The 12,582-nt window shown below is 63.1% G+C and overlaps 2 protein-coding genes across 2 annotated transcripts; one reads left to right on the forward strand and one right to left on the reverse strand.

Annotated features, from left to right (window-relative positions):
- Positions 1-7,361: 7,361 nt before the first annotated feature.
- Positions 7,362-9,144, forward strand: HPCA (hippocalcin). The gene is made up of 3 exons (XM_002187473.6): positions 7,362-7,925; positions 8,691-8,796; positions 9,003-9,144. The coding sequence occupies exons 1-3, from the start codon at positions 7,548-7,550 to the stop codon at positions 9,098-9,100; spliced, it is 582 nt and encodes a 193-aa protein (XP_002187509.3). The 5' UTR covers positions 7,362-7,547; the 3' UTR covers positions 9,101-9,144.
- On the reverse strand, positions 8,107-12,339 carry TMEM54 (transmembrane protein 54). The gene is made up of 6 exons (XM_072917990.1): positions 12,237-12,339; positions 11,536-11,729; positions 11,218-11,277; positions 10,257-10,445; positions 10,053-10,187; positions 8,107-9,932 (listed from the first exon to the last, which is right to left on the reverse strand). The coding sequence occupies exons 1-6, from the start codon at positions 12,247-12,249 to the stop codon at positions 9,840-9,842; spliced, it is 684 nt and encodes a 227-aa protein (XP_072774091.1). The 5' UTR covers positions 12,250-12,339; the 3' UTR covers positions 8,107-9,839.
- Between the last annotated feature and the right edge of the window lie 243 nt (positions 12,340-12,582).

Here is a 12,582-nt window from a genome sequence, read left to right on the forward strand (position 1 = left end):
CGGGGTGCCCTGGCAGCTTCCAGCACACCCCGGGCCAACCCTGGCTGGCCGTGCTGTCTGTCCCCCCCTGTCTGTCTGTCTGTCCCAGGTGTCCGGCTGTGCTGGCGGCTCCCCGGAGCATCAGTGGGGTCCCCACATTTACGGCAATCCCCGGTTTGCTTTATGGCCCGATGGTTTTTCTCTGCTCGTCCATGCAGCTGGATGGAGAGGGGGTGAATCGGGTGTGGGGGGCTCTGGCAGCCCCTGCCACCATCCCCTTGTCACCCTCCCTCTGGCCGTGCTGCTTGGGGGGCACAGTGAGGGACCCCCCCAGCCGAGCAGTCCCCAAAGATGCTTTCCTTGGCTCAAGGGAAAGCCAAAAAGCCTCTGGCAGAGCCAGGGGACAGCAAAGCCGTGCCACTCCCCTCTCCTTCCCCAGCTGGGGGTGACAATTCCCAGCACGGTGCCACCGTCCCTGCTGCCACCCAGGGAAATGCCTCTGGTGCTTCCCTTTCATCTCCTGCCTGGCAGCAGATTAAAATTTCAGCACTTCAGCGCTGGAGAAGGTGCAGGAGCCCCGGGATGGGCAGGGGGGGTCAGCCCCTCACTGGGGCTGCCTGCACGGAGCTTGGGGACCCCCAAATCCACACTGGGCAGGAAGGGGCAGGATTTGGGCATTGCCCTGTGAGGGTGGCTGGGCTGGAAGGGGCAGGATTTGGGCACTGCCCTGTGAGGATGGCTGGGCAGGAATGGGCAGGATTTGGGCACTGCCCTGTGAGGATGGCTGGGCAGGAAGGGGCAGGATTTGGGCACTGCCATGCAGGGGTGACTGGGCTGGAAGGGGCAGGATTTGGGCAGTGCCATGCAGGGGTGGCTGCTATGGAAGGGGCAGGATTTGGGTAGTGCCCTGTGAGGATGGCTGGGCTGGAAGGGGCAGGATTTGGGCAGTGCCATGCAGGAATGGCTGGATGGAAGGGGCAGGATTTGGGCAGTGCCCTGTGGGGATGTCTGGGCGGGAAGGGGCAGGATTTGGGCACTGCCCTGTGAGGATGGCTGGGCTGGAAGGGGCAGGATTTGGGCACTGCCATGCAGGGGTGTCTGGGCAGGAAGGGGCAGGATTTGGGCACTGCCATGTGAGGATGGCTGCTATGGAAGGGGCAGGATTTGGGCACTGCCATGCAGGGATGGCTGCTATGGAAGGGGCAGGATTTGGGCAGTGCCCTGTGAGGATGGCTGGGCAGGAAGGGGCAGGATTTGGGCACTGCCCTGTGAGGATGGATGTTATGGAAGGGGCAGGATTTGGGCACTGCCCTGTGAGGATGGCTGCTCTGGAAGGGGCAGGATTTGGGCACTGCCATGCAGGGATGGCTGCTATGGAAGGGGCAGGATTTGGGCACTGCCCTGTGAGGATGGCTGGGCTGGAAGGGGCAGGATTTGGGCAGTGCCATGCAGGGATGGCTGCTATGGAAGGGGCAGGATTTGGGCACTGCCCTGTGAGGATGGCTGGGCAGGAATGGGCAGGATTTGGGCACTGCCCTGTGAGGATGGCTGCTGTGGAAGGGGCAGGATTTGGGCACTGCCATGCAGGGATGGCTGGGCTGGAAGGGGCAGGATTTGGGCAGTGCCATGCAGGGGTGGCTGCTATGGAAGGGGCAGGATTTGGGCACTGCCCTGTGAGGATGGCTGGGCTGGAAGGGGCAGGATTTGGGCAGTGCCATGCAGGGGTAGCTGGGCTGGAAGGGGCAGGATTTGGGCATTGCCATGCAGGGATGGCTGGGCTGGAAGGGGCAGGATTTGGGCACTGCCATGCAGGGATGGCTGGGCTGGAAGGGGCAGGATTTGGGCACTGCCATGCAGGGGTGGCTGGGCTGGAAGGGGCAGGATTTGGGCACTGCCCTGTGAGGATGGCTGCTATGGAAGGGGCAGGATTTGGGCACTGCCATGCAGGGATGGCTGAGCAGGAAGGGGCAGGATTTGGGCACTGCCATGCAGGGATGGCTGCTATGGAAGGGGCAGGATTTGGGCACTGCCCTGTGAGGATGGCTGGGCTGGAAGGGGCAGGATTTGGGCAGTGCCATGCAGGGATGGCTGCTATGGAAGGGGCAGGATTTGGGCATTGCCATGCAGGGGTGACTCCAGGCTGTGCTGCTGTTTCCCCTGGGCTTTCCTTTTCCTGAACACGAGGCTGGGCAGGAGACTCTGCCAGGCTCAGTCTTCTGCTGGTGCTTCCTCCATGACCTGCACACCTGGAGCAGCACCACAACCCCCCAGTTCTGATACTGGTGATGCCAGAACAGCTCCAGGGAGCTCCAGGGAGGTCCCAGCAGGACGTGCCTCAGTGCCACCAGCAACAGCAGCAGCACTTCCCATCTCTGCAGAGGGAATTCTGAGTCTCCCAGCAGTGAAATGGAGGGAATGACACACAAAAACAACGATTCCCTGCCTGGCTGGACCCCATCCTGGGCTCCAGAACATGGGACGGGCAGTGTTTTGCCCCAGTGGCTCCTGGCAGATGTGACAAGGCCGGTCCCTGTCATCCTGCTGCCTCCCAGACTCCCACTGGAGGGTTTTGGATGTGTCCTGGTATTTTTCCAGAGGCTGAACACATCTAACACCACAAGTCCTCGGCTTTTTCCTTTCCCCCTTCCCAAATAAATGAAGAACATTGCTCTTGTCCATCCCCATGACCCCTGCCACGCTCAACGGGTGCCCTGGGATGTCACCACCGCACTGAGGTCCCCTCTGAGGCCTCAGGTGCCTCCGGGGTCCATGGGACAGCCACGCTGTGCTTGTCCTCTTCTCCTTTCCCAGCGCTGGGAAAAGATTTTTGGGGTGTTCTGTTCCCTGTGCACCCCCCCAGCCCATCACGGTGCCCGTCACACATCCCCGTCTGCCAATTAAGTCACGGCTCTAATTAGGCACTCAGCTGTTCCACCCCGAGCACCGAGCCCACAGCCCTGTGACACCAAAAGATTGTCCCTAAAAAATCAGTTGTGAGGGGCTTTTCCCACCAGGAAAACGGGTCTGGATGTCCCCCAAGGGGGACAGTGCCAGCCCTGGGGGATTGTGGTGGCACTCAGGGGTGTTGGCAGATTTGGGGGACCCTCCTGCTGCTGCTGCTGCTCCCCACCTGTGCCCCTGGAGCAGCTCAGTCACCCCATCCTCACCTGCACCTCCCCAAAGCCTCGGGGGGACGGTTCCCTGCACCCCATTGCAGACCCCACTGCGGGGGCACCCACCGGGAGCTTCTCTGGGGTCTGGGTCCCCCCAAACCCTCTGCTGGGTGTGGGGTCCTGCCCGGGGGTGCTGGGCAGGGGGTGCTGAGGGTGCTGTGGGGTGCAGGAAACAGGGGGTGTGGGGTGTGGGGTGTGGAAGGGGCAGGGAGATCAAGGGGTGCAAAGGGTGCGGGGTACAGGGGGTGTAGGGGGCTCAGGGGGTGCAGAAGTGCGGGATATGGGGGTTCAGGGGGTTCAGGGGGGGCAGAAGTGTGGGATATGGGGGTTCAGGGGGTTCAGGGAGTTCGGGAGGTGCAGAAGTGTGGGATATGGGGGTTCAGGGGTTCAGGGGGTTCAGGGGGTTCAGGGGGTGCAGAAGTGCGGGATATGGGGGTTCAGGGGGTTCAGGGGTTCAGGAGTGCGGGATATGGGGGTTCAGGAGGTTCAGGGGATTCAGGGGGTTCAGGGGTTCAGGAGTGCGGGATACGGGGGTTCAGGGGGTTCGGGGGGCACAGAAGTGCGGGATATGGGGGTTCAGGGGGTATGGGGAGTGTGGGATATGGGGTTTCAGGGGGTTCAGGGGGTTCAGGAGGTGCAGAAGTGCGGGATATGGGGGTTCAGGAGTTCAGGGGGTTCAGGAGTGCGGGATATGGGGGTTCAGGGGGTTCAGGGGGTTCAGGGCTTCAGGGGTTTCAGGGATTGCGGGGACCCCCGCACCCCGGCGCTGCCGAAAGCCGCTGCTGCCATCTGCCGACACTGCGCCGGGAGCGCCGGGAGGGGATGGGGGGCACAGGCGGGACCCCCCAACATCCCCCCGGCACCCCCGGCCGGGCCCCGCTGCCCCCCCTGTCCCCGCTGTCCCCCCTGTCCCCGCTGTCCCCGAGGGTCCCTCGGTCACCCCATGAGAAGGGGCGAGAAGCCACGAGAGGGAGCCCGGGGCCCGCGCGTGGCCGTGGCACTGGTGGCACTGGTGGCACTGGTGGCACTGGTGATGGCGTTTAACCCCTCCGTTCCTTGAGGAGGGCGGGGGGACAAGGGACACGGTGTCACGGTGTCCCCAGAGCCCCGACCTTGGCTGGCAGGGAGAGGGGAGCGGGACGGGCTGCGGGGTGGCACCGTGGGCACCGCACCTGGGGACACGGGGACACGGGGACATGGGGACATGGGGACATGGGGACATAGGGACACGGAGATAGAGGGACACATAGACACGGGGACACAGGGACATAGAGACACGGGGATAGAGGGACACAGGGATAGAGGGACACAGGGACACAGGGACATGGGGACATGGGGACATGGGGACACAGGGACAGGGAGACACGGGGACACGGGGACACAGGGACATGGGAACATGGGGACACAGGGACATGGGGACATGGAGACATGGGACACATAGACACGGGGACAGGGGGACATGGGACACGAGGACATGGAGACACAGGGACACGGGGACACAGGGACAGGGGGACACAGGGACATGGAGACACGGGACACAGGGACAGGGACAGGGACAGGAACACGGACAGGGACAGGGACAGGGACAGGGACAGGGACAGGGACAGGGACAGGGACATGCTCATGCTCTAGGGACAGGGACAGGGACAGGAACATGGGCAGGGACAGGGAAAGGGACATGCTGTGGGGACAGGGACAGGGACAGGGGCAGGGACAGGACAGGGACAGGCTCTGGGGACAGGGACACACTCTGGGGACAGCGTGGGCCCGTGGGGAGGGGTCTGTGGGGTAACTGGGGACACCTGAGGGGCTGAGCCCCTCCTGCTTTGCCCTGTCCCAGTTTGTCAGGGAGTGTGCGGGGCCCTGGGGACCCTGAACCCCCACCCTGGGGCCCAGGGACACTTCGGGGAGTGTCCCCTCGGGGGGTGTCCCTGCACCCCCACCCCACCCCGCTCTGCCCCAGAGAAGCCTCGGGGGCTTCACAAGGCAGGAAATTCCTACAGAAATCCCAGCTGGGAGGAGGAGGAGGAGTGTCAGAATCTGAGGTATTGGTGATTCTGAGATTGTAAAAATTTTTGGTTTTTTGCTCTGTTGCTAAAGAAGAAGCTATAATTTGTTTTTGTTGTTTTCAAGGGTGTTTATTCTGTTTATCTCTAACATGTTCTGCTGCCCTGCCGCAGCTCTGTCCTGCAGGGCAGCGTGTGGGGCTCTGCCCTCAGTGGGATGGTACAAACATTAAATACCACAAACTACCTGTGCTGGATTTACAATAACGTGCCAATATCTGTCACCTACGTTGGACAGTGTGTCCCCAGCCTGAACCAACAGAAAAATGCCAACACCACAGTGAAACATGGAGGGCATGAAGAAGGAGGAAAAGGACAAGGCACACCCAATTTCCTCCATCTTGTCCCCTTTGGACCCCTTATCTAGAATCCTAAAATTTTACTTTTGCACCTGTGCCACACTTAATTATTACTAATATCAAACACTCAGAGCTGGTAATTCACCCTGTGAGATTGAAAACTCTTTTCCCTGGACAGAGATCACAGCCAGTGTCTCTGGGGGCTCTGTCCAGGGGGGTTCTGACCCCTGCCAGGGTCCCAGGGCAGCCAGAGGGAAGCTCTGGATTCCCACAGAGGAGGAGGAGGAAAACCAGGAGGAAAAGGAGGGGGAACTCCCAGGCAGTGATCACAGCACCCCAGTGTGTCCCCAGCAGCTTTGGGGACATGGCACAGTGGCGCTCGTGGCTATTTCAGCACCACGAGGCAGCGGGACCGGCCCTGGCACCCCCAGGGCATCCTGAGCGCTGCCAGGGCACCCCGAGGCGGCTCCAGCCATAAACCCAGGATATTTTGGGGTGCAGGGGGGGTGGGAGGCAGGCAGGATGAGTTTGCCCCCCGTGCCAGGGACGCTGTGGGTCGCTGGGGGTTTGATGTCCCTGCCCGTGCCCCCTCCCGGGCATTATCCCCCCTGTCCCTCCTGCAATCCCTCGAAGCTCGGGGATTAGGTGGCTTTAGGGTCGGCTCGGAGTGGGAAATGGGATGCTTTCAAATCAGCCTGCGTCACTTGTGCCTCTGCCACTGATGCCCAGGGGGATTAAAATAGATATGAAGATTATCAGAGGGGAGGTGGCACCCCCACCTTGGGGTCCCCACTCTCCCCCAGCCCTGGCGCTGCTGCCTGTGGGGTGCTCAGCTCCAGCCCCCCAGGATGGCTCCCCAAAGGCACAAATATCCCCCTTTCCTCACCTTCCTGCTCGTGTCCCATCCCACCCCGCTCCCCAAACCTCTTTCTACAACGGGAGAGAAGCAAAACGCCTCTGCAGCATCTCCCCTCCCCAGCCCCTCGGTCCCCGCCGCATCTTTGGGGGTGCTCGGGGTCCCCCTGGGTCCCCGCCGCATCTTTGGGGGTGCTTGGGGTCCCCCTCGGTCCCCGCCGCATCTTTCGGGGTGCCCCCCAATGCCTCCCCGCGGGAGGGACCTTCCCGTGGGGGTGTCCCCCCAATCCGAGGGTGCCGGTTTGGGGATCCCCTGGAGCCCCCTCACTCCCGGGGAGGATCCCCTGGGGGTGCCCCGCTTCTCTGGGGGTCCTGGCAGAGCCCTCTCGGGGTGCAGAGCCCCCCACGGGCATCGGGGCTGGGGGTCCTGCCAGCCCCGGGGGGACAAAACCGGGGACCCCTGAGTGGGGTGGGACACTCAGATCCTTCCTGGGGGGATAGTGGGGGGAAGGAGAGACCCCGAGGGGTCCCACCCCCCGTAACTGCGGGGTCCCGGCTGCTCCTCCTGGGGACTCTGAGACCCCAAGGAACCTTTGGGGGTGCTGGGGTGTCTCCCTGCTCTGGATAAAGCAGCTCCCGGCACTTCTGCACCCCGGGCACCCCAGGAGGGTGGCAGCGGGTCAAGGTCACCGCGGAGTGCCCAGGCTGGGGACGTGAGGTGCTGGGGGCACCGTGGGGCAGGGACAGAGCCCCGAGCAGGTCCCTGTCACCCCCGGCCCTTCCTGGGGCTCCGGTGCCCACCGGAGGCACCGAATATGAACGGAGCCAGCGGAGAGCTGAGAATAACCCACCTCCGGGGATGTGAGCCGGGCTGCCCCAGAACCGCTCAGCCGGGCCCCCTGCCCTCCTCGGGGCCGCTCTGCCCTGCTGATCCCACCTATATATCACCTATATATTATGCAAATGAGCTAGAAAGGCTTATTACGCACACAGGAGGGGGCTGGCGCTGCCTGGCGCTGGGTGGTCCCCGCGGCTCCGAGCGCCCGGGGGGATGCGGGGAGCAGCACCGGCGTCCTGCCGGGAGTCCGGGGGCTGCCAGCGAGCTCTGCCCCGTCCCTGTCCCCTCCTGTAGCGCACAGGGACCCCCCGAACCCGGCCAGACGCGTCCCAGCGGGATGGGGAAGCAGAACAGCAAACTCCGCCCGGAGATGCTGCAGGACCTGCGGGAAAACACGGAATTCTCCGACCTGGAGCTGCAGGGATGGTACAAAGGTTTCCTGAAGGATTGTCCCTCGGGCATGCTGGACGTGGAGGAGTTCAAGAAGATCTACGCCAACTTCTTCCCTTACGGCGACGCCTCCAAGTTCGCCGAGCACGTTTTCCGCACCTTCGACACCAACGGCGACGGCACCATCGATTTCAGGGAGTTCATCATCGCCCTGAGCGTCACCTCCCGCGGAAAGCTGGAGCAGAAACTCATGTGGGCCTTCAGCATGTACGACCTGGATGGGAACGGCTACATCAGCCGGGAGGAGATGCTGGAGATCGTGCAGGTACCGCCCTGCCCCGCCGCGCTCGGGTGTCCCCGCGCTGTCACCTCCCGGGGTGAGGGTGGGTGAGGGTCCCCCCATCACACAGCCCCCGAATAACCAGGTTAGCTCAGAGATGAGAGGCTGTGAGGGGAGGAATAGCAGGAGAAGGTAAAGATTTCCAAAAGAGGCTCTTACCCCGAGATAAGTTGGTTCAGCTCTCTTTATTCTGTGATGTCCATGTGGAGAGGGGGCAAAAGAGGACGAACAGGAAATTTTAGGGGTCTATACTTTGGGCAGGGTGGGCTTCCCTGGCTCTCCACCAACCCCATTGGGGCAGAAAGGAGGGCCCAGGGTTATCCTGGTCACAGTCACAGTGTCCCGGGGAAGGGAAAACAGAATATCCATGAGCTCCCAGTAACGGGATTTCACCCCGTGGCACCCCCAGGACAGGGTTTGCAGCAGCAGGATGACCCCTGCAGGGGATCATTTTATCCTGGAGCATCCTGAGTCTTTCCCTGCCTGTCGGTGTCCCTTTGTCACCCCATCCCGGGACCCTTCTGTGCTTCCAGGGTGGGCAGTCGTCCCCCAGCATCCCAAACTGGTGATGCCCAGTGGCATCTCAGTGGCCAAAAGGTCCCTGCAGGACCCTCCAGGAGCTGAAGCCCCCCCAGCCCGACCCCATGGAAGGGTGTCAAAACCGGCCCCATTCCCAGGGAAGCAAATCCCAGAGCTCTGTGCCCGTCCCGGGGGGCAGTGCCAGGACCCTCACCCCCTCTCTTTCCCCAGGCCATCTACAAAATGGTCTCCTCGGTCATGAACATGCCTGAAGATGAATCCACCCCGGAGAAAAGGACAGACAAAATCTTCCGACAGATGGATACTAATAACGACGGTAAATGAGAGGAGCCACGGGGGATTAGGGAAAGGTCTCATGGTTAAATCCACGGCTCTCAGATTAAATGGATCATGTCCCCCGGTCTGCCCCCCTGGCAGGAGGGGCTCGGGGTGTGGGCACCCCAGGGTGCTCCTCCCGGGTGGGAGGGGGTCCGTGGGCTGCTCTGGGTGGGAAGTGGCTGAGCCGTGTCCCCTTCCCCGCAGGGAAACTCTCGCTGGAGGAGTTCATCAGAGGGGCCAAGAGCGACCCGTCCATCGTGCGCCTGCTGCAGTGTGACCCCAGCGGGGCCATGCAGTTCTGAGCCCCACGGACCCCCCCCTGCCACCCCCCACCCTGCAGATGGTCACTGCCCCATGCCCAGCCCCGCTGCGCTCCCCCTGTGCCCCCACAGCCCCTCGTGGATGATATTGGGGTGAGGGGAGCCCAGGGGACAGTCCCCATCCCCGGGGGGCTCTGCACTGGCATCACTGGTGGGAGGATGGAGGCAGGGTCTGCCCTGAGTGAGGACAGTCCCCCCCAGTGAGGACAGTCCCCGCCAGCCTGGTGGCCAAGCCCCTGCTACATCTCCAGCAGGTTCGGGGACACGGCCCAGGGGACAAAACCCCGAGGGCTGGGGGGTCCCTGGCACCCAGCCACACGTGGGGACACTGCCACGGGCAGGGATGGGGCAGCCCCTTCCCCATGGACAGGGATGGGTCAGACCCAGCCCCATGGACAGGGATGGATCAGCCTCAGCCCCTTCCCCACATCAGGGCTGGGGTGGGGCCAGGGGGGCCGTGCTTCTGGGCTTGAATTCCTGCAGAATAAAGTTTCTATCAGTGCAGTCCTTGCTGGGAAAAGGGACACGGAGCCCCCCTGGGGACCCAGCCCAGTTTCATCCCTCGCTGCAGCCCAAGGCCACGGGATGGGCTCCTGCTCCAGGGGATGTGTCCACACGTCCTGGGACGCAGCCGAGTCCTGTCGTGGGGCTGTGTTGGTGCCGGAACGGGGCAGGAATGGCCGGGGCACATCCACAGGGTCATTTATCCCTCAGGCCCTGCTCAGAGCCGGGCAATTTCTCCACTGTCCAGTCTCAGCAAGGCCAGGCACTGCCCGGGGCCGGGGCTCTCCACGGGGGCTTCCTGCAGAGAGACCTGGAAGGCAGGAGAAGGACGGGGATGGGAGCAGAGGGGTGCAAACCTCGGATCCACAAACCCCCGGGCTGCAGCAGAGCAGAGGGGCTGGAGCTGAGCCCAGCTACCAGAGCTCCTCACCTTCATCCGGAGCACCCCGCGGCAGCAGCGGCCCAGGCGGAGCAGCTCCAGGGTGAGCAGGAGGCAGCGGAGGCTGAAGAAGGTCCCCATGGCCTCCAGCAGGACAGAGACGGCCCAGAGGGACAGCGTGGAGCTCTGGGACACAGCGGGAACATCAGCCCCGGCACCCCCAGCACGTCCCCACCCAGCCCACGGGACACTCACGTAGACACGGGTGGGGTCGAAGGGACACTGGTGGGACACGGGGGCGAGGGCGGTGTTGGAGATGGAGCAGGGGGCCAGCAGCACCCGGCCCTGGGTGCCCAGCGTGAGCCCGATGGCCACCAGCAGCCCCAGCAGGCGGCACAGGCAGCACAGGCTGGCACAGGAGCTCAGGGCCAGCAGCGCCCACTTCTGCAACGGGAGAAGGGGTTGGGTTTGGGTTGGGTTGGGTTAGGGTTAGGGTTTGGGTTAGGGTTTGGGGTAGGGCTTGGGGTAGGGGTTGGGTTTGGGGTTGGGTTGCGTTGGGTTTGGCGTTGGGTTGGGTTTGGGTTTGGGTTTGGGTTAGGGTTTGGGTTTGGGTTTGGGGTAGAGGTTGGGTTGGGTTTGGGTTTGGGGTAGGGGTTGGGTTAGGGTTTGGGGTAGGGGTTGGGTTAGGGTTTGGGGTAGGGTTTGGGTTAGGGTTAGGGTTTGGGTTTGGGTTTTGCATTTGGGGTAGGGGTTGGGTTAGGGGTAGGGTTAGGGTTAGGGTTTAGGTTTGGGTTTGGGTTGGGTTTCTGTTTGGGTTTGGGTTTGGATTTGGGTTTGGGTTTCGGGTAGGGTTTGGGGTAAGGTTTGGGTTAGGGGTAGGGGTTGGGTTTGGGGTTGGGTTTGGGTTTGGGTTTGGGTTTGGGTTTGGGTTTGGGTTAGGGTTTCGGGTAGGGTTTGGGTTTGGGGTAGGCGTTGGGTTGGGTTTGGGGTTGGGTTTGGGTTAGGTTTCTATTTGGGTTTGGGTTTGGGTTTCGGGTAGGGTTTGGTGTAAGGTTTGGGTTAGGGGTAGGGGTTGGGTTGGGTTGGGTTGGGTTTGGGTTTGGGTTTTAGGGGATGTCCCCTCCCCAGGACAGACCCAAGAGAGGGGCTGGGGGATCTGTGGGGGCTCCCTGGCAGGGCTGCACCCCCGGTGCTGGGAGGGGCTGGGGGTGCTTACGAGGGCAGCAGGGCTGAGGTACCGGGAGAGCAGCAGCGCAGAGACTCCGCAGGAGATGATCTGCGGGGAAGCACAGGGAGCTCAGCCAGGAGCAGCCCCTGTCCCAGTGCCCCTTTCCCTGGTGGCTTCGTCCTGGAAGCTCATCCGGGGGGCAGCGCTTCACCTCGCACAGCCTCGCCCCGGAGTGTTTCATTCCCTGGGAAAGGCTTGTTTCGGGTGTTTCGGGTGTTTGGGGTGGGGGAGTCCCAGCAGTGTCCATCCTGCATCCCATCTCCTTCCCACCTGCAGCCCTCCCCATCCCTGCTCGCCCCTCCCCACCAGCAGCGCAGCGATGACAGAGGCGCTGTTGGTGACACCGTAGTGCAGGGAGGTGGCATCGCGGGCGGTGACCACGAAGCGCAGGACGGTGCCGTGCACCAGGGCGCCGGTGATGAAGTTGAGGTGCCCGACGATGAGGAGGATGAGCCCCGTTTTCATCAGCACGTTTCGGTGGCCGCTGGGATCGAGGTGGCCTGAGACGAGGGGACAGGGGGGTGTGGGGTGGCCAGCACCGAGCTGTCCCTACCTGGCACAGGAATGGGGCATTTGGGGACAGCCCCAGAGGACGTGCCCCGTGCTGGCAGCGGATGAGGCAGGAGGTGATGTGGAAGCCACCGGTAGCCCAAATCTGCAGACCACTGGTCCAGCCAGCTCTCCTGGGACTGGAGCAAAGGTGTGGGGGCAGTGGCCATGGGGACAGGGGCCCTGTGGGGCTGGGAAGAGCTGGGGCTCCTCGGAAGCTCTGGGACAGCAGCTGGACCCCAAGGGCAGCTCCAGGGCTGAGTTCTGGCAGCGGCACTTGGAGGAGTGACCGAGGGGCTGTTCTCCCTCTGGACCCCCCCTCACTCAGCCATCACCACCCGGTGCTCAGCCCAGCTCCTTCCCTGAGCCCATCGAGTCCCTCTCAGCTCCTCTCCCTCCCTCCGTGCCTCAGTTTCCCCGGTCCTCCCGTTGTGATCGCCACCCCGAGCCGGACTCACCCACTTGGCACATCTTCACCGGGCCGGGCTCAGCCCGTCAGAGCCCCTCGGTGCCCCTGTCCTGCCCTCAGCCCCCCGATCCATCAGGTCTGGCTGGGAGCGGGGCAGGACCAGGACACCGGAGCCACCCGGAGCCACCCGGAGCCACTCCGATTCCCGTCAGACCAGCTCCCCGGCACAAAGGGATAACTCCACCTTCTCCTGCCTGTCCCACCCCTGCCCGTGCCGTGACACGCCGTGCCGTGCCGTGCCAATTCACCATTCCACGCTTCCTCATCCCCCTCCCCATCCATCCCCACCCCAGAGATCCCCCCAGGCTGAGGGTCTGGGAAGGGGCACCCCTTGG

Source organism: Taeniopygia guttata, chromosome 23 (assembly GCF_048771995.1).
Source record: "Taeniopygia guttata chromosome 23, bTaeGut7.mat, whole genome shotgun sequence".
In the NCBI taxonomy this organism is placed as follows: domain Eukaryota; kingdom Metazoa; phylum Chordata; class Aves; order Passeriformes; family Estrildidae; genus Taeniopygia; species Taeniopygia guttata.

What these genes read in the sequence shown, in the direction of transcription:
- HPCA (XM_002187473.6), top strand. Translation starts at nt 7,548, where the DNA reads ATGGGGAAGCAGAACAGCAAACTCCGCCCGGAGATGCTGCAGGACCTG. An exon ending in AGATGCTGGAGATCGTGCAG is followed by an intron (nt 7,926 to 8,690) that starts GTACCGCCCTGC and finishes CTCTTTCCCCAG; the next exon opens with GCCATCTACAAAATGGTCTC. An exon ending in GATGGATACTAATAACGACG is followed by an intron (nt 8,797 to 9,002) that starts GTAAATGAGAGG and finishes CCTTCCCCGCAG; the next exon opens with GGAAACTCTCGCTGGAGGAG.
- TMEM54 (XM_072917990.1), bottom strand. An exon ending in ACCTCAGCCCTGCTGCCCTC is followed by an intron (nt 10,446 to 11,217) that starts GTAAGCACCCCC and finishes CTCCCGTTGCAG; the next exon opens with AAGTGGGCGCTGCTGGCCCT. An exon ending in GCGGGGTGCTCCGGATGAAG is followed by an intron (nt 9,933 to 10,052) that starts GTGAGGAGCTCT and finishes CCTGCCTTCCAG; the next exon opens with GTCTCTCTGCAGGAAGCCCC.